Source organism: Alligator sinensis, unplaced genomic scaffold (genome assembly GCF_000455745.1).
Source record: "Alligator sinensis unplaced genomic scaffold, ASM45574v1 scaffold961_1, whole genome shotgun sequence".
Taxonomy (NCBI): Eukaryota; Metazoa; Chordata; order Crocodylia; family Alligatoridae; genus Alligator; species Alligator sinensis.
In genome coordinates, this window is record NW_005842737.1 from 550,183 (window position 1) to 574,106 (window position 23,924).

Sequence of the window (23,924 nt, forward strand, 5' to 3'; positions counted from 1 at the left end):
CAGCAGGAAGGTACGGAGACCCCATCCTTGGGACATCCAGGAACCCTCTGTCCAGCAGACTGTGTCTCCTGCCTTCTCCCCCTACAGTTGCCTGGGGAGGGCCTGGCTGCAGCACCACAGGGCTGTTCCCTGCACAGAGCGCCCTTTATGACAGCTGGTGATTGAGGTGAAGTCCATTACTGGGGACTCGGAAAGAGAGAGCTCAGGGGCCAAGCTGGGCACGCAGGGGATGAGAGACTCGCGGTTGTGTCTGAGATCAGTGAGGACTGAGAGCGCTACAAGAGCTGAGCTGATCCCAGCACAAAGCACCTTCCCATGGGGCGTGCTGCCAGTCATCAGTTTTTTCCATCTCCATGGCCTGAGTGCTCTTGTCATCACCCAGTTTTTGGCCAAACCGTGGCTAGACTTTCCACCTCCCCGCCGTGTGGGTTAACCAGCCCTAGGGACGGTGCCTGGTGGGGAAGTCCCCAGGCTCAGATTAGGCTCTGCACCCTGCTTGGCTTGTGTAGAGTGTTGCCCGGCTGCTCCAGGAGCCAAGCCCAGGGCCTTGTCCTGTCTCTGTCCCCCTGAGGAATTCCCACAGCCGCATCCCAGCCTGCGGCACTTGAGACGAGGCTGGAGCCCAGCTGTGCTGGGTGCTTTCTCCCTGGCCTGCCCTGTCCGCAGCCTGGGCCTGCGGTTCTGTGTGGAGCTGTCAGCTGGGAGGGAACTGTCCTCGGGCTTCAAGCCTGGGCAGTGCCCCGACTGCTGCCAGGCAGCGCAGGTCTGCGTGCTCCCAGCACTTCCCTGCCCCACGGTCCCTGGCCCCGTGACTGACCTGCATGGCAGTCAGGCAGCGGAGCCACGGAGCCTGCCTAGGGAGAGCAGGAACAGGTGAGCGGCTGCCACCGCAGCGTCCTGGCAGCAGCCTGCGTGTCCCTGGCTGCAGAGGCCCAGAGGCTCCATGTCGTGCACTGGGAACTCAGGTCTCTGCCCAGGACTCAGGTGCAGTCTCCGCTGGTGGAGGGTCAGTCAGTTTATTTGCCTGTCACAGACCCTCCTGGCTTCAGTTTTGACCAGGTGCCTAATTTTGCCCTGTTATAACGCCAAAACACTTGGCCTGGACCACACATGGCCCACTCTCAGTGGGAGGGTTGCTGTGACCAGCAGCAACCTGTGTTTTGGAGTCTGGCATGCTGTGCTCAAGCCTGAGAGATGCCTTTATTGCTTCTGCACACCTGGGGCTCCCTGGGTTTGCTGAATGCTGTCCTTGGATTACCTGAGTTACAGGCTTAGGACATCAGAGACCTACAGGCCTGCCTGAAGTCAGCAGCAGGGGGGGAAGGAGCCCAGGACATTTGAGATCTCACCCAGACTGTTGGAGCTTCTCAGTGCTACAGCCCAAAGAACTGCCTAGGCAGGACTCCTCACCAGTAGCTTAAAGAAAGAAATTTCATCAAAGCCTTGCATCGAAAAGCAGAGTCCCAGCTGCAGTTGTAAATGAGGCGAGACTTTGAAGGGTCCCCAAGTTTGAAAGGCAGCAACCCAGACCCAGTCCCTGCCATGTGGGGGGTGGCAGTGCTGTAGGGCAGGGCAGTAGCAGTGGGGCCTCCTGACCAGAGTACCCTTGGGCTCCTGCTTGGTGACAGCAGGGTGGACTGCACTGGGCTGCTGGAGGAACCCATGCTCACAGGGGTGGACCTGCAGCTTCCCCAAGCTGCAGGTGCTAACACACCTGTTCTCCTTTCACCATGAATGGAAGTGCCCACTCTCCCCACCATGCCACAGACACTGTCCTGCCCCAGTGCCATGGTGGAAGGGCCCCGACTCACCGGTGCAGTTTTATTCCTGCATTTTCAGAGAAACTGGATGAAATCTTGGCAGCAGCTGAGCCCTCTCTGAGAGCCGACATTGTGGAAGCGGATTCCAGGGCGGCCACTGTGAAGCAACGACCGACAAGCCGGCGCATCACGCCAGCAGAGATCAGTGTGAGCCATGAGGGCTTCCCGTGGCGGGAGGGACAAGGACTTCTACTTACCCAACTCCAGCAAGGGCCCAGAGTGCTAGGGCAAGCTCCCAGCTGTGGGGCTGCAAGCAGCTAGGAGGCACAGGCCATGGAGGAAGGTGGGGAGGGAGTCTGGGAAGCCATGCGGAAGCAGAGCGAGTGGGAGAACAGGTCAATGTAGAGACATGGAAACCCAATGGGCGACGCTGGCTGTCACCCACGGAGGGAGGCAAGGCTGGGACAGTGACAGTCTAGCTGTCATATTCCAAGATGCCCAAAGCAGCAGAATCCCTGGGGAGGTGCTGAGGGCAAGGGAAGGGGTCCGCTGAGGCTCTGTGATTGCCAGTGGCTGGACAGCATGCTCCTTTGGAGGCCTCAGGGACCTGGGGCTGCTGCCAGCCAAGTCCATGAACTCAGAGCAGCTGGGAGGAAAGGGGTGCCACCCTCCTGGCCCATCTTTTTGGTTTCCTTTGCCTACACGATAGTGCCCAGAGGGCTCTAACTGCACGGTGGTGCTGGGCCATGCCCCTGTTCTGCAATGCTCAGTGTGACCAGTGATCAGGCTTGGCCTCAGGGCCCTGCTCCTCTGCCCCACGGGCTAGAACCAGGGGCTCCACAGCGCGACGCTTCCACTCTGGGTGCCCTCGGGCCCGGGAGTGACGTTTCCTCTATGTCTGTTTCTGTCACAGTCACTATTCGAGCGCCAGGGGATGGCAGCGCATTCGGGGGTCCACACTGGGGCGGAGAAACCCCACGTCTCACTACGCAAAGGAATTCCACGGACCAAGTCCGTAGGTAAGACAAACGGGAGGATGGTCTGGGCTTACGGAGGGAGAGGGGGAGCTCCAGGAGGCAGCTGCTGTGACGCCTCAGAGCTCCAGGCGTGTTCTGCCCTTCTAAGCTGCCTGCGACTGAGGCTGGATAAATATTAATGACCAAGAGCTCGCAGTCCTGCTGAGGGTGGAAATGTTTCTCCCTTCTCTGTGCCAGCAAACCAAGGCAACAGTTCATTCCTGTGCATTTGTATTACTGCCAGGGCTGGAGCCCCGTGAGCTGATCTGATGACCGCCTCCTCAGCTGACACAGGCAGGACTGATCCAGGGACAATGCAGGACCTATACAGCTTGAGCTAAAGAGCCAAAGCCATACTGCCATGCCAGTAGTGTAAGGGGAGGTGTGACTGGGGCAGCCCGTGGCACTGCACAGCTGCACCTGTGTCCTGGGCCATGACAGGTCCTATCCTCTGAGGGCTGTGCAGACTGGTAGGGGACACTCGCCACTGATTCCATATGAGCGCACAGCCCCTGCTCCTGGGAGCTCACAGGTGACCTGTGAGCAGGACCCAGGCCAAGGCAAAGGAGTATAGTGCAAAAGCAAAGTGATGTTGAGTGGGGGCCGCGGGTAAGAACCCACTGCGGGTAAGGTCACTTCGTGCCAGCTCTCTGCTTTGTCTCTGAAATTAGACCATCAAAGGAACACCTTTACCAGTATATGCTGCATCTCCAGAAAGCCGTACAGCTTTCACTACATTAGCAAACCCGTTGGAGACTGAGCAAATTTGATAAGGTCAAACCAAAGTTATTGCAAGAAATGGTTTTATCTATTAGGAGATATATCTATACAGCTAGCAAAAGCTGCTTACCAAATAAAAAAGCCAACAAGCAGAGAAAGGACTAAAAGCATGTCTAGTCAAGCATGCACACCAAGGCACTGGTATGGACTACAAGGGTGATCTCATGTCAGAGACCAGCTTTGCACCAAAAATGGTGGAAGACATCACATCCTGTGCAAGGAGGCTCAGTAGGCAGTGTGTGCAGTACCGTAGCAAGAGCACCAGCACTGGGGACCCTTGCATGGGCAGCACCAAGTCAAATGGAAGTGATGTTCCATAATAGCGCGTGGGGGTGCCCAGTGCACAACCTGCACTGGGCATCAAAATGCCTGGCTGTGGTTTGGCACATGGTTTTGTCAAAGGAGCCATTTGAATGAGCAGAGCTCAACTCAGACAGCAGAGTGATGCAGCAGCACAGCAACACATAAATACCGATAACATCGCAGCTGGCCCCACAAGCGAAGGAGGGGTGTAGATCCCAGGGATTGGAGTGAACCCAAGCAAGGGTTCTGCTTTGGAACAAGACCCGAGGCCACATCCAGGCCCACAATACAAGAGTATTTTCAGCTTTGGAGGCCAGCCAGGGGGCTTGGCAGCTCAAAACATAAGAAGTGCCATACTGGATTAGACCACAGGTCCATGTAGACCAGTATCCCCTATCTCACAGGGACAGAGCATATGCAGGACCTAACTGGACTGTTCTGGCTCCTGCCCCTTTTCTCTTACCACTTCCAGGATCAGAGACCCAGGAAGTCATAATTTGGAAGGTTCATCCCTAATGATCATGTGTAATACCTGCCAATGTACCTGCCCTGCATGAATGTGTCCAGAGCCCTTTGAGCCTGGTTACATTGGTAGCCTCTATAACATCTCGCAGCAATGAATTCTAAAAGTTAATTGCATGATGTATTAAAAGAAATCCCTTTTGTTTGCTTTAAACCTGCATCCTGGTAATTTCACTGTATGTCCCTTAGCTCTAGTTCAGGGTGACTGTAAATAGCAAATCCCTATTAACTTGTTCCATGCCACTCATGCTTTTGTAGACCTCTGCTACACCCCCACTCAGTCGTCTTTTCTCTCAACTGAAAAGTTCTAGCCTATTTAGCCTGTCCTCATGCAGAAGCCTCTCATAGTTTCATAGTTTCCTAGTAGCTAGGGTCAGGAGGGACCTGAACAGATCATCTAACCTGACACCCTGCCACGGACAGGAATGAATGCTGGGTTCACAAGACCCCAGACAGATGATCATCCAACCTCCTCTTGAATTTGCCCAAAGTAAGGGCGAGGACCACTTCCCTGGGAAGTTGGTTCCAGATTTTGGCCACCCTAACCGTAAAATATTGCCTTCTGATCTCTTACCTAAACCTATTCTCCATCAGCTTATGACCATTGTTCCTCATCACCCCAGGTGGTGCTGGGGAGAAAAGGGCTCTGCCTATTTGCTGTTGATCCCCCCTGATGAGTTTGTAGGCAGCCACCAGGTCCCCCCTCAGCCTCCTCTTGCTGAGACTGAACAGGTTCAGGTCTCTCAGTCTCTCCTCGTAGGGCCTGTCCTGCTGCCCTCTCACCAAGCGGGTGGCCTCCTCTGACCCCTCTCCAGGCTGGCCACATCCCTCCTGAAGTGCGGCGCCCAGTACTGGACGCAGTACTCCAACTGCGGCCTGACCAAAGTCGCATAGAGGGGGAGGATCACCTTTCTGGACCGGCTTGAGATGCACCTTTGGATGCATGAAAGGGTCTGGCTGGCCTTGCTGGCTGCGGTCTGGCATTGGCAGCTCATGTTCATCTTGGAGTCAGTAATGACTCCAAGATCCCTTTCCCCCTCTGTGCTTTCAAGAGGGGAACTCCCCAGCCTGTATGTGTGCTGTGGACTCCTTCTCCCAAGGTGCAGCACCCTGCATTTGTCTGCGTTGAACCCCATCCTAGTCTCGTCTGCCCACTTTTGTAGTCTGTGTAAATCTAATTGCAGCCTCTCTCTCCCTTCAAGTGTGTCCACCTCACCCCACATCTTAGTGTCATCAGCAAACTTGGACAGTGTGCTTTCCACCCCCTCGTCCAAGTCGCCGATGAAGATGTTAAACAGTGCGGGCCCAGGGACCGAGCCCTGGGGGACCCCACTGCTCACATCTCGCCAGGTTGAGTACAACCCATCCATCACTACTGTCTGGGTGCGCCCCATCAGCCAGTTTTTTACCCATCCAACTGTGCAGGCATCAGTGCCGCAGTCACTTAATTTATTGATAAGAATGGGGTGAGAGTGTCAAAGGCCTTCTTAAAGTCTAGAAAGACTAGTCCTCTCTGTGCCCCTGTTCATCCTTGTTACATTTCTCTGCACCTTTCCTCGTTCTACTATATGTTTTGGAGGTCGGAGCTGGGTGATGGAGGGAGAGGGACCAGAACTTCATGTCAGGGTGTGGGCATATCATCAAGTTATAAAGCAGCATAATAACATTGCTCTGATTCAGCAAAGAGCTGAAATCTGCCTACATCTCTTCTTTTGGGAGCTAGATGCTTACGTGTTATTCCTTCTGGTTTGTCTCCTTATCTGAAGTCATTAATGCATCAAGCCTACAACCTCTGAATATCTAAAGAGGGTGAAAGTAACCGTCCTGTTCTGTGGGGTAACAAGGGAGGAGCATGTGGGAAAGTAGGGGAGAGGGGGGATGGCTGTCACTGGCAGCTGCACTAGCTCTCCAGTGCTGCGGCAGCAACCAGCTGTCTGTCCGTGCTGCCCTGTGCCCTGGACACCCGGGCAGAAAGCATCAGTAGCCTGCAGAAAGGCCACATGTGTTTTGCCCTGTGCAAAAGAAAAGTAACTTTAAATTGAAAAAAGCAAATACCAGACAGGCCTGGCCCCGCATACAGCTGAGCACAGCCCAAGGTGACAGGAGCAGTCGTGCACACGGAGAGAAGGAGAACCTGAGGCTGCTGGAGATCCCTGGCACACAGCATAGCTGAGCACCTTCCTCCCCACGGCTGCAGCCAAGTGCATGTAGGATACTGCCTGAGGGCAGTGCAGACCTAACACAAGGATGGCAGCAATGGTGGGGCTTGGGGAATTAAAGCAGGTTGTCATAGCAGTGCACTGCTGAGCCACTTGGATCTTGAGCCAAGAGCCTCAGAAATTTGCTGGTACAAACTCAGAGGCCTGGAGGACTGTCCCGCGAGATGGTCACCAAGTGGCCTGTGCAGCCACAGCACTGACCAGCACATGCTCCCCTGTCAGACATGGTGGCTCTTGCTTCTGGTGGGAATGCCCTGGGCAGCAATAGTTCACAGTAGCATGAGGTCATAAGCAGCTGGAAATGGCATTGTGGTATTGCAAGAGCTGCTGCGCAAAGCCCCATCTAGGCCAAAGGAGGGCACGGGCTGCCTTTCCAGAGCCAATGCAGGGTGCTGCAGGCAGTGGTGTGCCTTGCAGAAGAAGCCCGCAAGCAGAAGTGACAGGCTCCAGATGTTTCTCATTGACCAAGCAGGAAAAGGAAGTGATCACAGGCAAAAAGCCTGTGAGAGTGACAGGCTGTTCCTGCCGAGGGGAGTAGTGTGCCATGACTTGTCTGTGTTAGTAGGACCCAAAGACAGGTCTGTCATAGACGCCAGCTCCCAACCATGTCTGAAACTCATGGCCATCCTGCCTCCTGAAGAGACCCGACAGACTCTCAGAAGAATCTTCTTTGCCATCCTCTTCCCCAGCTGAGCTTCCCAGCTCACATCATGGGGATGTCAACTTCATACTTGAGTCATCTCTCCATGCTTTTTCTCATTGCTAACAGCCTCTTTCAGGTAAAATCGGCTTTCCTTTGGGCTGATGCCTGCACTTCATCCTCCCGCACCAGCTTTTCTGTTATTTGCCTATGATTGATGTCCCTGTCGACCAGCCCTGTAATTACCAAAATCATCCCACCTGCCCTTTTTTGGTATTGGCAGAACCTCAGTGCTTTTCTAGTCTTCTGGAGTTTCCTTGGGACTCCAAGATTTATTAAACATTACAATCAGCAAGCCAAAAATATCCTTGGCCAACTCTTTTAGGACTCTTGGGTGAAAGTTATTTAGTCCTGTTAATCTTAAAATGTTTATCCCCAGTAGCCATTGTCTGATACCCTCCTGAGTTACTAATGAGCTGGAGAATACTTCATTATCCTCATTTGATGCAAGTATGTAATCCTTTTCCTTTCCAAAAATAGAAGAGAAGTATTTCTTGCCCCCCTTCCGCTTTTCTGAATTCTTGTTAACTATTTGCTTATCTCTGCTTAGTGATGGGCAGATTCAGTTGCCAAGACTTCCTCTGTTGGTAATAAGCTTAAAATTGCTGGCTTATTGTCCTTAGCCCTGGCACCCTCCCTGAGGTCTTTTGCTTCCCTTATCAGATATCTATACTTGTTCCCAGTTTGTAGTGATTTCTGTCTGTTTCCCTCTGTATCCACTCTGTGTATTTTGCTTGTTATTTCTACTCAGTGCCCCCATTTTGCACCTCTTTCCTGTCCGTGTCAGTAGGAGGCTCCTGTGAGAGCATCAGGGGATGCTACAAGATAGCTGGCTTCTGTTCCTGCTCTGCCAGACATAGCCTGGGCTCCACTCAGCATGGCAAGGCCTAAGGTAAAAATCCAGATTGGTCTTGGAGGCACCTGAGCAAGTCTGAGGTGGACCATAGGCACCTGAGCTCAGTGTGGCCCTTCTCTAGCAGCTGCACAACTCAGAAGCCTCAGTCCATTGTCTATTTTGCATTGCTGAGGCAGGCCCCTGCTGCCTCACCTTGGGCTGCCACATGCCCAGAAGCAAACTGCAAAGCTTCATTGCAGCTCAGTGGTACCAGAGAGGCACTAACGCTCTGTCTGAGACCTGGGGGCCCAGCATCCCTAGAGAACACCTAACTTGCACGGACAGCACTAAGTTCAGGGCACTGTGCAGCGCCCAACGCCAGGGGTGATGGTGTTCACCCTTTGCCTCAATCCTAGTGGTTAGAGCACTCTGCCAGGAAGGAGGGAGGCCTGGGTGCTAGGTGCCTAACCTGGTATAGCCCTTTGAAGATGATGACTCTCTCCATTCACTTCAGCCCCAGCTGTGGGAAACACCTTCCTGGGACATGCACCGGAGTTGTGGGTATTGCAAGTGCCTACATGGAGGCACTGAAGTGATGGCCCTAAGTGACTTCGTCCAACCCAAGTCACATGCTTAGCCTGGGTCTCATACCTAAAACAGACGGGCAGAGCCGGTTACTGAGAGCTTTCTGTTACAACCTAAGGCAATGTGGTGGGGTGTGACGCAGCATTCTTTTCTGGCTTTGTGCGCTGGTTGAGGTCAGTGTCAAAGGTGTTGCACAGCTGCCTAGTCCTGTGTTCCAGATAGCTGATCATGGAGGTGAGCCGCCCTCTCTCTGGCTCGTGCACATGGACATGCCTGGTCGACCTCAGCCTGAGTTGTGTTGGTGCAGCATGTTGCAGTTGGCACAGCTGGTTTGGGCCTATCTGACCTTGCATTGGCTCTGGCTGACCAGGAAGGTGGCTTCTTGCACAGCCTCAGGGCAGGACTGTGGGAATCCCTTGCAGCTTGGTCTCTGCTTGCCTGCTAGCATTTTTTGCCACAAGTGGCCAAGTCTCCTGCTGCAGCACATCTTCTCTCGCAGGCTTCAGGGAACATACTAACCTAGAGAGGTGGGAATGGAAGGAAGGGGGCTCTTTGGCATGTTCATGGTCCTGTCCTGCTAGGGCCTCCACACTTTGCACTCACAGTTGTCCATCCTTCTGCATTCTTATGTCATATGCATCACTACAGTATCCCAGGGTATCTCCTTTAAAATGTTAAATATTAGCTGTAGTGACTCCTTGCTTTTGCACCAACTTCTTACTGGTAAGGAGTCAGAGTCTGTTTTTGGCTACAGGAGGTTGATGCTCTGACTATGGCATAGGTTTTGTTCTTGCAGTTGTCATTTCTGTATCCTAAATGGCTCATAAAATCATAGGAAAGTCACGCTAGAAGGGACCTCACAAGATCATCTAGTCCAGCTCCCTGTTCAAGGCAGGATCATCCCTGGCTAAAACATCCCAGTCGAAGATCTGTCCAACCTACTCTTGAAAACTTTCAAGGATGGATATTCCAAAACTTCTCTAGACAGCCTGTTTCATTGCTTGGCCACCATCATAATCAGGAAGATCTCCAGCCTAGATTTCCCTTGCTTGAGGCCATTGTTTCTAGTCCTGTCCCCTACAACCACAGAGAAAAGTTCACCTCCATCCTCTCTATAACTGCTCTTCAGGTATTTGAAGCCTGTTATCAAATCCTCCCTCAAGCTTCTCTTCTCCAAACTAAATAACCCAAGCTTTCCCAGCTTTTCCTCATCAGTCTTGTTTCCCAGGCCTCTAATCATTTCTGTTGCTCTGCAGTGGACTCTTTCCAATCTTTTCACATCCTTCTTGAAGTGCAGGGCCTAAAACTGGACACAGGGCTCCAGGGGAGGCTTCACCAGTGCTGTCTAGAGCAAAAGAATCACTTCCCTTGATTTGCAAGTGACACTCCTGTTCTTTTTTTGCAATAAGAACAGGCTATAGGCTCATATTTAGCTTATGGTCTACTGCAATCCCCAGATCCTTCTCTGCAGTACTTCAGCCTGACCAGTCATTCCCCAGTCTGTATTTGTGCATGCACTTATTCCATCCCACATGCAGAACTTCACACGTCTCCTTGCTAAATTTAATCTGGTTGATTGCAGACTATTTTTCCAGTCTAATTTGCTAAGTGTACTCTCAGTCCCATTGTCCAAATCATTAATGAAGATAATAAACAATACCAGACCAGAACAGACCCCTGGGAAACCCCGTTTGACACCTCCTCCCAACTAGATGCTGAGCCATTGATGATTACGCATTGAGCACAATGATCCAACTAGTTATGTATTGACTTTACAGTAGTTTTGTCTAGTCTGTGTTTCCTTTGCTGGGTAATGAGAATGCCATGGGAGAGTGTGTCAAAAGCCTTGCTGAAGTCAAGGTATATCACATCCACTGCTCTCCCTCCATCCACAGAGCCTTTCACTCTGTTATACAAGGAAATCAGGTTGATCAGTTATGACTTGCTCTTGGTGAGTCTGTGCTGGCTGTTCCTGATCACCATGTTCTCCTCTGAATGCTTCACAATAGATTCCTTGAGGACCTTCTCCATGATCTTACCAGGTATTGAGGTCAGGCATCTTCCCTTTCTTAAAGATGTACACTGCATTTGCCCTTTTGCATATCATTTCTATATCCAAAATGGAAATAATTTCTATACCCAAAATGGAGAACCAGTCAAGCTATGACGGACTCCAGCCAGCAGTCACAGGCACAGCTATATTAATGCTGAAGTCTAGGGGTGCAGCCACTGTGCTGGTGGGTGTATCTGTTACAAATGCCAGTATTAATTTTGTCTCCGCTCTGACAGAGAAGGTAGAGGTGTTTACAGGACCAGTGTTCCCATGGCATCTTTTCTGCATTTGATCCCACAATAGAACAGATTTAAAAGCATTATTGAGAAAATGTTACTGGAAATGTTTACATGATACAGTATGATTATGAAAATGCAGGACCCTCTGCACAGTGGATAATTGATGAATTGAAGACATGGTAGTGCATTCTTAGGCAGTGCAGGTGCCATGCAGTCTGTATTTGCCCAGTGTAAAATGCTGTCAGTAAGATGTGCAGTTTTTATTGGAGCCAGTAGCATAAGGGGGTGTCCCTTTGTCTGCCCCCCCGCCCCCTTCTCATTTCTAGGATTGGCTATCAGCTTGTGACAATGACTGGTTATGACCTCTTTATTCATGTCCCGGGATCACCTGATGGTATCTGATAATACGGGTTTCTTATCAGATTGGAGTTGCTCCGGGGTATCCTGCTGGCACTCTGGATCTCTTCTTGTTTGTCCCATCCACTGAGTGCACATACAGTCAGCACCTGCACTAGCACATAGCCCGTTTCCTTCAAGGTGTCAGCCAGGGAGCTATACTTTGTCAACCTCCACCATCGAGCTTCAGTGGAAAGGCACTGGGGAAAGTCCCCACAGACAGAGAAAGCAGGTTCTGTTCTCTAGCTGTGAGGTGGCTGGGGCTGACCAGGAACACTTGAACGCCTCCTTGTCAGCCTCAGTGGTACGACCGAAAGGTGTCCAGCAGATGCATCAGGGTGTGAAAGGAGAGGCCTCACTTGCAGCAGCAGGGTCATGCAATGCAGCCATGGGTACAAGCAGATGCTTCTCAGGGGGTTTGTTTGTATAATACAGTGTAGAGGAGCAGGCCTCTCAAGTGCATTTTAACAACCCTTGCAGCAGTGAGCCATTGGTAGTCCCTGTCCCCCTACTTTGGCAGGTTTGGGGGCTCTTGTGCTTTTTGGGCAATGGGTCTTGTAGTGGTGCAACAGGGTTGTTGTGTAGTGTGAGGAATAGGTCAGACAACCTTTGTATGGGATAGTTTGGATAGGAGTGACCCTGCCCCAAGCAGGGGGTTGCACCAGATATGACCTCCAGAGCTCCCTTCCTGTTCATGAAGCAGGTTGTGGGAGCAGTGAAGCCCCAGGACATCAGGGCAGAGCTGGGCGGGCAGAAGAGCCGCGTAGCAAGCTCTGCAGCTGGAATGCAGTTTGGCAGGCCTTGGAAGGCTGTCGCAGGCACATGCTGTGGAGCTGGGCTGCGGGCTGACCACAACCTGTCGGTGCAGTGCTTCTGCAAGAAAGGCAGTGCTATGGTGTCTAATGCTCCCGTCTGGTGGCGATGGTGGTGTGTTAGTGCCATTAGTAAGACCCCATTTAGAATATTGTGTCCAGCTCTTGGCTGCCAGGATTCAGGAGGGAACAACGTAAACTGGAACAAGGGTGAGCAGCTTGTTTAGGGGAATGGAGACCAGGGTTACAGGCTAGTTCACTGTAGCAGAAGGGAGGTGCAAGGGGGCGAGGCACTGCAGGAGGTGTGGGTACCCTGCCCACCCTGCTCTAGCCAGGCTGCTGCTGCTGTCTCGTGGGGTCGTGCAGGAGGTATCCAGTGGATCCATGCTGCAGGGCCCCTGGAGGACCCAGAACTAATTTCTTTCCCACCAATGTTTGATGTGGCTTCTGCTGGGTTTCTTCATCTTCCTCTGAAGTGCTGGATGTTGGTGAGGCTGGGGGATGGATGGCTGCGGCTCCTGTCAGTCTCAAGGAACCTCACAGAACGGTAGCTGGGGGTCTTGCAGAAGCACCCAGGGTCCAGCAGTCCCCAGCTCTGAGGTCCTGCCAGGTCTTGTTGTATTTCATCTTCCTCTGAAGTGTGGGTCAGGTCCGCAGCCTGGGATCCTCAGTGGCAGGGCTTCAGCAGTGCCCTTGTCTGCTCTGCTCGTCACCTGTAGCTTGTGGTGAGTGTTGTGTGGCTGTAGCATGTGACGGGGTTTGAAGCGCCCTGTCCTTTGCTCCCAGTCTCTGTGCTCTGCGCTGGCCTGTCTGCACCTGCAGTGTGGATGCAGCCAGCTGCGACACAGACAGACCAGAAAGGAGGACTCATGGCTCCTAGTGCTTGCCCATCCATGATGCCTCTCATCTAAAAACATGATAGGAGTGGCTTGAAATGCAGCGATGGTCTGGGGAAAGTCAGCTAGAAGCAGCATCCAGTTAGTGCTCTTAGAGCAAAACAGGACCTCAATCTCCTGACTCTGTGTGTGCAAGAGCTGGTGGGTTCACTGTGGAGCTTGGGAAAGATGTCTGCCCAGGGCAGTGCACAGCTGCCTTGAGAAAAGCACGCGGGTTGTCTGAGTGCATTAAAAATGGGCAAAAGCGATAGAGTAGCTGCCAAGGAGACAGCCATCTAGCACACACTCACCCTTGGTATACCCTCGAGACATTTGCATACCTGAGGGAACCTTCCCTGAGCCTGAAACAATCTGGAGAAGGCACGTGGCCATTAGCAATGGCGAGGCAGGGCCAGGCTCCTGGGGCTGCCTGAAAGCAGTTGAAAAGGGTGCAACTTCTGCCTTCCTGCATCCCCATCAGCACTTGTTTGTTTCATTTTCCCGTAGTCTTCCTCTCTGGGCCAGGCTCTGGTATCGCCCCGGAGCAGTGCCAGAGCCTGCACAGGCTTCCAGTGCATAGCTGAGGTGAAGCACTCTCCACTGCGAGCAGACGCATGTCAATCGGGGGAGCGGCTGCTCTGGGCCGTGCAGCCGACGTGTGCTATAAATGCTGCGCACGACCCTGGGACAACACAAATGCAGCAAATCCGCTGCGGCTGTCCTGCTGCTTCACTCAGGGTTCAGGCAGGGGACTCAGCCCCTAGACATCATGGCAGGCACATGCACACAGAGCAGTTAGCGCCTCCCAAGAACAGTGCCCCACCTCAGAAACAGGCAGTGAGCAGCAGCCTCCCTCCTTTGGGGGTCAGAGAGCAAGTGTGCCATGCACGGGGAAAGTCCGACTCCTCTGAAGCATCATCTCTCCCCCTTTCCCCCCGTCCCCTCTGGAGATGCTGACCTTGCTGTTCCTCTGGTTTTATAGGTGAAGATGAGAAACTTGCTGCTTCTTTAATGGATGGGAAGTTTCCGCGGAGCACTTCAATGCAAGACACAGTTAGGGAAGGGCATGGCATCCCACCCCCACCTCAGACAGCTCCTCCCCCGCCTCCGTCTCCATATTACTTTGACACGGGCCCTCCCCCATCCTTCTCCCCACCGCCGCCCCCCGGAAGAGCTTATGACACCATCAGATCAAGCTTTAAGCCAAGCCTGGAGGCCAAGCTCCATGGGCTCCCACAGGTGATCAGTGCAGCTGAAATGTACGACCAGGCAAGGACGTCTGTGCCCTACCCTGAGCGGCAAAAGAGAGCCCGATCCATGATAATCCTACAAGACTCCTCTCATCTTCCTGTTGAACCGACGGAAATCCCCCGGCCTGGCCCCTCCGCCACCCCCCCAGAGAAGATGAAAAGGAAAGGGAGAGTGATCGACAACCCTTACGCCAACATGGGCCAGTTCAATGTCAGCCTGTTTGCTCCCACCAAGCCCCAGAGGAAGAAAAGTCCACTGGTCAAGCAGCTCCAAGTAGAGGATGCGCAGGAGAGAGCAGCTTTGTCCATTGCGGGAGGCTTCACGAGGGAGCCCTCTCCCACGCGCAGGAGCCATCGCCTGAGTGGCATTGAATATCAGCACCACCCTGGCATCGCTCAGGTCGAGCCCACAAGCATCCCCTTCGCCACTGCCATTGCCGGAGTCATGAAGGACAGAGACCGTCGTCTGGATGAGAAGCGGAAATCCACTGTCTTCCTCTCGGTTGGGGCCATTGAGGGAAGCCCCCCCAGCATCGACATGCCATCCCTGCAGCAGTCCAGGTCTATTGATGAGCGGCTGTTAGGAAGCCGAGATGTGCTACTGCCTTCACCTGTCTCAGCTTTAAAGCCATTAATTAGCAGCTCATCCTCAACATTCATCCATCCCCTGACAGGCAAGCCCCTGGATCCAAACTCACCACTGGCACTTGCGCTGGCCGCAAGGGAGCGGGCCCTGTCCACTCAAGTCCCATCCAGATCGCCCACCCCAATCCACAGCCCAGATTCAGAAAGAGCAGCACCCCTGTTTGTGGACATCCAAACCAAAGAACCAGAAAGGGGGGAGTTAGAGGGCTTAGTGTCTCCTGCTTTCTCACCTGGAGGCAAAGGGGCAGTTGGAGCAGATTCTGGAGCTTTGGCCCCTGCAAAGAGCCAGTGGGGGACCCCGACGACAGTGAGGAAGGAGATGGAGATAAGAACAGAAACACCTGGGAAAGAGGAAAAAAAACCAGAAGACAAGAAGTCCATGATCATTAGCATAGTGGACACATCACAGCAAAAGACAGCAGGCCTCATCATGGTCCATGCAACAAGTAATGGCCAAGACGAGATAGGACTTGAGGTGAAAGAGGAGAAGCCAGCTGTTCCTGAAGAATGCACGGAGCCAGCAGAGCTGCCCAAGGCGGAGACCCAGCCCAGCCCTGTGGGAAAGCCTCCGGTAAGTCCAGCCTCTGACAAAACATTGGGACAAGGGAGTTCAGAGGAGGAAGTGGAGCCCTACACAGTTACCCTCCCGCCAGCCCAGCTGTCCTCAAGCGATGAAGAGACCAGGGAGGAGCTGGCCAAGATTGGGCTGGTGCCTCCACCAGATGAGTTTGCGAACGGGGTACTCGTCACCACACCTGGCACACCAATCAGCCAACTGGCAAAGCCTAGCACGCCATCCATACCAGCGGCAGCAGTAGCACCTTCTACCACTGGTGGAACACCCTCAGGGAAGCCCTCTGATGCCCCCGGAGCCCCAGAGTCTGCTGCAGACTCAGGAGTGGAAGAGGTGGACACCAGAAGTTCAAGTGACCATCACCTGGAGACGACAAGCACCATCTCTACCGTCTCCAGCATGTCTACGTTGTCCTCAGAGAGTGGGGAGCCTACAGATACATACACTTCCTTTGCGGATGGACAAACTTTTATACTCGAGAAGCCACCAGTGCCTCCAAAGCCAAAACTCAAGTCCCAGCTCAGCAAGGGGCCAGTTACTTTCAGGGACCCACTTTTGAAGCAGTCTTCGGACAGCGAGCTCATCTCCCAGCAACATGCGGCCACGCTGGCTTCAGCCAGTGTTGGTCGGCCACGCTACCTCTTTCAGAGAAGGTCCAAGCTATGGGGGGACCCCATGGAGAGCAGGCCAGTCCACGGGGCTGATGATGACAAGCCAACTGTGATCAGTGAGCTAAGTTCCCGGCTACAACAGCTGAATAAGGATACGCGATCACTGGGGGAGGAACCTACCGGGTCCACTTTAGATCCCGGGAAGAAGTCACCTGTGGTCGCAGCACGGTAAGACTTATGCTGGTCAGGGGAGGGGATTGGTGCAAAGTTTAGGCATCGCGGCAAAAGAAATGGCCTATAACTGTCCTACATAATCACAGGCTGCATTTTGAGGAGCATTTCAGAGCTGTCAGGATTCCTCAGCCGCTTACAGGAGAGGAAATGCCGAGACAAACTTCCTAGAAATGGTCGTGTTTGGTTTGGGGGCTCCTCACTTTCTCACTGTCTCTGCCCTTTAACTTGCTTTCCTGTTGTTTCATGTTGCTTCTATGTCTTGATTCTATTGTTAAACTGCTGTATTTGGTTGTGGGGTCCACTGCTCAGTGTGTTCCCCTGAACAGGGAATGACTACCTGCATTTCATCCCAAAGGACTCCCAAGTGTTGCCAGGCTACATACATAGGAGTCATATCACTCATGGAGCTAAAGCCATTCCTGGGGTGGAACGTGGCAGCCCTGACACAAGCCACAATAATATGCACCTCTGAAAGATGAGACGCCAGTGAAGGCCACATCTAAGTGGACTTGCTAAGGGACTCAGGCTGGCGAAGCATAGCTAGGAAATGTGACGAGCAATCTTTACAAGCCCAGTGCCTTAGATTAACATCTCTTCCATCTGCAGTAGCACAGTCTCCCCCGCCCCCTCCCGAGTCATTCACACTCCTCCACCAGCATCCTCCTGCCACCACCCAGAAGCTTTGGGATCAGCATTGATGCAGGGAGAGAGATACCCCCTGCTAAGACATTGGCACTGTTGCCTGCAGCTCCATGGGTTTCTACAGGCTTCACACCCAACACAGACCGAGCAAGAGCTAAAGTAACTTTTGACACCTAACAAGGCCACAGCCCAGGGGGTGTGGGTGAGAAGGCCCCTGGCGCACAGAACCTTCTCTCACATGGAAAACAATAACAGTTCTCCATCCCCTGAATGCAGAGGAGTCCTCCGAGCTCCCAGAGAAACCAGCCCCTCTCCATTCATCACAGGCCTCCAGCAACACCAGTCCATCCTACACCCATACAGCCTCCTTGTGGCCCCATGGCTTCCCACAGCCTGCCTTGTCCCTGCAGTCAGGGCAGCCTTCACATCACCTGAGCTATGCCACTGCTTCATAGACATTTCCCAATACAGACCCCAGCTGGCCACAATCCCGTTTCCTCCCATCTCCTTTGCCTCCCTTCCAGATGCCTGGGATTCATAGGCACTGGTTCTCTAGGTAAGAGTTGTTTGACGCTGGTGGAGCCAAAAGGGCTAGCCCATGCTCGCTCTCTCCACACCTTGCAGGTTAAGTATCGCACAGTGCTGTGCTGGATCCCCTGAGCATAACTGCTCTGCTCCCCCCACACCTTGGACTCTACAGGACACCAGCTCCCCAATCCCACCTGCTCCCGAAGAGATGCCAGCCCCTTGCACCTACAGGGATCCCTTGCCCCTAGAGACATCAGAACTCAGTATTCCCTCTCCATTCCCAGGCACCATCCTCTTCTTGCCAGAGACACATGGGCCCCTCATGTTCCTCCACTGTCCCACCACCCCGAGGGACACCAGTGCACACTCTGTCTGCCCTAAGCCTGTCTTTCTGCTGCTTGTGCCTCCAGAGACACTGCCCCTGGCAACCCTGCATGGTCCCCACTGCTCTTAGGAGAGGGGCTCCACCAACGCCAGGCACTCAGACACCAGTCCCCCCGTCCTCCCTCTGACTCCATCACTCCCTGCAAGACACCCCTCTAGGATGCCCTGCTATCCCCCGAGCCAGCCAGCCACCCGGCTCTGCACCATGAGTAAGTTCCTGCACCTCCACTGCACTCCCGGGCTAACCCTGGTGTTGTGCTCTCCCCCACACCATCATGGGCTAGTGCAGCCCATCCCCCGGTTGCTTGGCATTTCTTTCTGGTCTTGTAGAGCTGAATGTTTCTCATTTACTTTTTCTGAAAGTTGTGGCCTTTCACCTCTGAAATACGGTGCTTGTGGTGGTTGAGAGAGACTTGGAGCTACTTCTCAGGCAGGCAGCTGTAAATAGGGAACTCTAGAGTAACATCAGGCTCTCTCTTAGCAAACTACTGTCAATTCAGAAACTAATACAGAGAACGATTTACAAGTGCAGTCCACACTTTATTGCACCACCACCTCCCGTGTCTGTATCTGAGCTAGGAATGACATTGCCACCAAGAGCTCCCATGACAAGCCACCCTGAAGGCAAGAAGCAGGGCCATGCAAAATTTGTTGCTGCCACCACCTGTGATGGCCCTTGGGGGACCGTTCTTGCTGCTTCTGCTGGAGAACCCTAATGCCAGAGTAGCTGCTGCCACCCAAAGCTGCCTTCGAATCCTTCCACTGGGCACAAGGACACACTGCTGGAATCTGTCCTGTCCCGCACCCACTCCTGTCGTCCTTGGATCCGTCATTGTTGCAGAAGAAGAGTGAGCCCTTCCCATCAGACCCCGCTGACACTGTGTCTCTGATGCCTGGCACTTCCCTGGACTCTCCCCAACATTGGAGAAGGACAGTGAGGTGACCTGTCCCCAAAGCCAACCCTAAGCAAGCACTCTTCTTGCCAGAGCTGATCCCTGGAAGCCAGGAGGACTGAGGTAGCTGCTGCGAATCGGTGGGCCTGGTGGTGCGGTGTTCGTGTCATCCCCAAATGTGCTCCCAGGGGCATTAGTTTCTGAATAGACAGTAGTTTCACCTGAGAGCAGAGCATCCATCTCAGTGTTGTCTGGAGCGCAGGGCCTGGTCCATTTCTCTTCCAGAGGTCTGGAGAGCTCCTGGCTGTGGAGATCCAAATCTCCTTAAGTCTAATTCTGCCTGTGTCTCCTTCTAAGAGAGTCTTTCATATAAAGAGGCTTGACCAGAGCGACTGAGAAAGAGGTCAAGAAACACTGGGTACGTCTACATGTGTATTAATGCACCGGAATTATGGTGTATTAACTTTAGTACCTGTAATAACAGATACTAAATTGCCGTAATAGTGCTGGCAGAGGTCTTTTAGGTGACGCTAATGTGCAGTACACTAATTCTGCACGTTAGCACAGCTTCTGCCGTGATATTCTAATGCACAGTAGAATGAATCTACTCTGCTTTTAGTGTCTCATGTAGATGTGCCCACTGAGAACAAGGAGGAGATTAGGTCAGAGTTAAGGCACTCCAAAGCAAGGCTGTTCCCTCCATCCTCCCGCTCCATGGACTCTGTGAAGATGGCAGTGCTGAATGGGGGGAGAAGGGCTGTGCTTGGCCTGGAGAGCATGTGCTGTGTTCACTGAGCAACACTGCTTCTCTTTCCCCAGCTGCAGCACCCTGCCTTCACCACAGTGTTCACAGTGATGCCCATCAAGCCTCGCAGGTGACATAACAGAACCGTGTGGACCTTCCATTTGTGGAGTTTCGCTGGCATGTGTGGTGTTCCTATATCAGTGGCACCCTATTTTGCTCAAGCATGAGCTGTTCTGGCACTTGCTGGGTGTGTCTACACATACGCTTTAATACACAGCCAATTTTACTACTCATTAAAGCACCATGTAAAAAACTGTGCTATTATGCTAATAAGCAGTAAAAAGAGGCTAGTGCACATTAAGCGTCACTAAAAAAGCATGCACTTTTTCTTCTGCATATTACAGCAGCTTAATGCACATTTAGTTAGTACTTCACATTAGAAGTACTAAATTTAATGTGCAGTAGCAAAAGTGCATTAATGAACGTGTAAACATGCCCACTAGGAACACGAGCCACACCTAGTATGCACGAGTAGAAGTTAGCTGCAGTCATCTTCATCTTTAATGTGGATGGAGCCCGAAGACTGCAGATCCCAGCATGTAATGTTCCATCTTAATCTAAGCTGCAAGAGAGCCTCCAAGCATCATGAGAGAGCCAGGACATGAGCTAACTTCTAAGTTACCTTCTGATCTGTCCCAAGGCAGCTTGAGAAGTCCTGCAGTAGCTCCACCAGCAGGCTAGCCCTTTACTGAGGCAGAGCCGTTTTCGAAGAACTTGCAGTTTAAGGATGCTCCCGGAATAAGGCAACGGAATCAGTGTGTGAAGTTCCCTAATGACAGCTGGGTGTGTTTGATCAGTGAGTGGTGAGTCTAGTGAATCATAGCTAGCTGAAGGAATGCATTGTAGCATCAGAGGCTGAGATCATAGACTTCCAGGGTGAATCACACATGTTAAATGTACGGCATTAAAATATATGTTTAAACTGGCATTCTTGTTTAATGTCCTTGTGTCATGTGATGCTGGCCATGGCCATCGAGCCTCATCAAGAGTTGTGCCATTCCTCATTGGGTATAGCGAAACCTGGACTCCAACCTCCCAACTGGCTGGTCCACTTTGGCATGACAGCGACCAGCTAGGCCCTACGGCTTATATGTGAGCGAGGGTTGACACAAGCCACAAGAGTTCAGTAGCGTTTGCACAGTTTCAGTTGTAGGCTCCAATCCAGCCAAAACTCCAGGGTAGTGGGATTTCTGCACAGGTTTTCTCATTCTTACATCTAAGCAACAACAGAACGTGCCAAATGTATCATTTGAAGCAAATTTTTAGATGCAAAACTGAGTTTTTCAGGTGCTGTTCTGGAAACCCACAACTGCTTTGTATTTCTACAGATCTGAAAGAGAGAGAGAAGAAAAATAAGCCCTTTAGGCATTTAGCTCCTAGGGTAAAGCTACCTCTTTCTATATAAACTCATCAATTAATTCTGTTCAGTCAAATGGTGTAACATTTCTGGTGTAAGCTTTCAGCCACTGCAGTTACAACCCCCTGTTTCCTTGTAGGCTTTTTGTCTCCTCATTATTCTGTCTAAACTCAGGCACAAACCAAACTGAAGTTCATTCTGCAGACAGGGAAGGAGCTAGAGAGTTGGTGGAGAAGTACAGGTTTGGGGTTTGCTGTGCAAAAAACACCTTGTTCCCAAATGGGGTGGCTGGGCGTACGGGTGCAAAGCGCACAACCGCTCCGCGCTTGTTATGACTGACAGTGGCCTTCCAGGCTCCGAACCCCGTACTGTCCACAGGGGCAGGGGGAGAGACGGGTGTCAGAACAGACTGAATGTCTCTGAGCCCAGCGGGAGGTGGGCCGGAGACGGGTAACAGTGTCCTGTGGGAGGCAGAGCAGGGAACGCCAGGACAAGTCAGCGAGACCCCATCCACCTGTCCCCTCAGGAAAGGGCAGTTGTTTTCCCAGTGTCCCATAAAACGTGCTGCTGTTCAGAAGTGTCTCCAGAGAGGCTGATGTTTATGGCATCTTGGGCATCAGCCTGCCTGGTTTAGGTTTCCCTTCTAGAGCAGGTGCAGACAATATTAGAAGACAAGGGCCCAGGCCACTTTGGGGCAGAGCACCAGAGAACATGAACAGTGTGTCTGGGTTGATCGCCTAGTCCTCCAAACAAGCACTAGCCCATCATTCTGGGCAGACACCCCAAAGTCAAAGTGATCAAGGAATTCCTCTCATGGGCAGGGGTTTGCTTCTTAAACGTTGATGTGCTTTGCCTACAAGGAGACAGGGGCATTGTGAGTAATCAGTCTCAGCATGTGTTCATGTCACAGCAAGCACAGCTGGCTTCACCTCATCTGATCACTAACATGTACTAATCACAGCTCATGCACCCATTACTGTGAGTGAGTAGAAGAGCAAGCCTTGACTTCAGCTCCTTCATGCCCCCTGGGTTCGGCTTAAGATAATTCTTTGCTCCTTCGGAGGGAGACTTAGCCGTGTCTCCAAGAGTATTTCAGTGTGGAAGTGTCCCAAAGAGGCGGGCATTAAGCCTCGGCAGCTTTACCTTGGCACGGATTTCAGCATGGGGTTGTGGGGTGGGAGGAGTCCCGTGTACCGCACACCGCACTGCAGGGACAGGGCCACCCCTCCAGCACCTGGAGACTGGACATGAAGGTCACAGAAAAGAAACGGGCCTTTCCCCTCACCTGTGAGATTCCTGGGACAGATTCTGGCCATCACTGTAGCTCAGTGAATAGGGTGCCATGCAGGCAGTATAGGAAGCTCCCTGCCAACCAGAGCCCCAACACGCACAGCCATATGTCAGTGTGGCAATTCGCAAGAGACTGTGGGGCTTCCCAGAGAGGAGTGTGCCTAGGGACTGAAAGCTGTGTCCCCTCCCAGAGGAGGCCTGAGGGCCAGTGTGGAAAAGCTGAGGACAGGCCAAGAGCATTAACCCTGCAATCCCTTCTCACCCAGAAGGGCAGGTTTGCAAGGTACAGTTGGGGCATCGTGCAGTGTTGGGACGGCCCAGAACATTAGCTCCCTGCCCTGCTACAGACTCACGGGTCACTGCTTTCTCTTGCAGTATAGTTCTTAGTTCCTTTTCTCGCTGTGACACCACCCTACAAACTGCATCTGAAAGACGGCACGCCAGGAAGCCACCTCAGCAGCCAGAGCGATTTATGTTCGACTTGCGGTGTGTCCTGCAGGCACATGGCTGGCTTTGATATCGCCAGGGGAGAGCAATAGGTGCAGTACTTACTGCAGTACAAGAATGGGAGGGACATGGCCCCAAAAGAGCTTTGAAGTCCTCTTGCTCTTCTACTTCATTCTTTCAAGCATAGCAAATTTGTTCCTGTGACACCCAGCTGGGACGGCACTCCCCCCTAAGCCCCGTGCAGTTCCCGACGGGATAGCCAGGCTGCTTCACAGGCTGGGCAGAGACCTCTGTGGGGCTGGCTGTGTGCATTTACCCGGGGTTGCTCTGCAGTAAGGACAGGTACTTCGTCTAGGGTAAGCCTGACTTGAGCCTGGCTCTTTGTGCCCTGTAACAAGCGCTTGCCAGTACCTTCCACCTGCTGCCCCTCTTCTGGCCCAAGACAAGCAGTCAGCAGCCGTGGGATTGACCACACCAGTCCTTCCTCTCCTTCCGGAGTCTGGGGCAGGCAGGAGCCTGTCCCCTGACCGTTGTCCCATTACGATCACAGCAGCTTTGCTGCAGAAAAACAGACTGCAAATGAAGGCAGCGCTGTGCCTCTGCGTCCGTAGCGCAGGAGCAGATCAAAATGCTGACCAAGGCCCAGACGCAGTGAGCAAAGCTTCAGGGAACAAGGAGCACCCTGGCAGCATCTTGCAAGGAGATGAAGAGTTTCTGTTAGAGAGGGAGATGTGGCGAGCGATGGTCTAAAATGGACTCCCCTCCTCTCGGATATGCTGGGGAGGGACTGAGCTCTGGCGCGCCGAGGAAGGCTGGGCATTCCCTGAGCTGTAATCTGGCCCAGCCGTGTGCTGGAAACCCACTGCCGAGCTCCATCTCATTTTCTGAAGAGAAACTCTTGCCGTCCCTGAGTGGGCAGGGAAATCCTCCCAGCTATTGCAGGTCCTCAGAGAAAGATGAAGCCAAATTCCCGCACTGGAGAGCCTGTGATTGCCCCTTCTGGGAACCATTAGCACGCTCTCAAGGCCCCTTAGCATTTGACTGGCCGGTAGTTTGCTCTCATTCTTCTCACAAGTGTCACAGTCGAGCACCTCAAGCAGCTTTCTGGTTAAGGCTGATAAAATGTTGAACTGTATTTACCGCTCTTGTTCTCCCCGGCTCGCTATAGA

The 23,924-nt window shown here is 52.6% G+C and overlaps 1 protein-coding gene and 1 long non-coding RNA gene across 2 annotated transcripts in view; one reads left to right on the forward strand and one right to left on the reverse strand.

Annotated features, from left to right (window-relative positions):
• SHANK3 (SH3 and multiple ankyrin repeat domains 3) overlaps positions 1 to 23,924 on the forward strand; it is a 513,573-nt gene that overhangs the window by 459,943 nt on the left and 29,706 nt on the right. The window contains exons 23-25 of the mRNA XM_025216389.1: positions 1,840 to 1,967; positions 2,674 to 2,779; positions 14,078 to 16,403. Of these exons, the coding sequence (XP_025072174.1) occupies positions 1,840 to 1,967; positions 2,674 to 2,779; positions 14,078 to 16,403 (2,560 nt within the window). The remainder of the gene's footprint in view (positions 1 to 1,839; positions 1,968 to 2,673; positions 2,780 to 14,077; positions 16,404 to 23,924) is intronic.
• Positions 16,410 to 23,924, reverse strand: part of LOC112552040 — a 16,169-nt gene continuing 8,654 nt past the window's right edge. The window contains exon 3 of the long non-coding RNA XR_003096388.1: positions 16,410 to 20,991. This is a non-coding gene — a long non-coding RNA (uncharacterized LOC112552040). The remainder of the gene's footprint in view (positions 20,992 to 23,924) is intronic.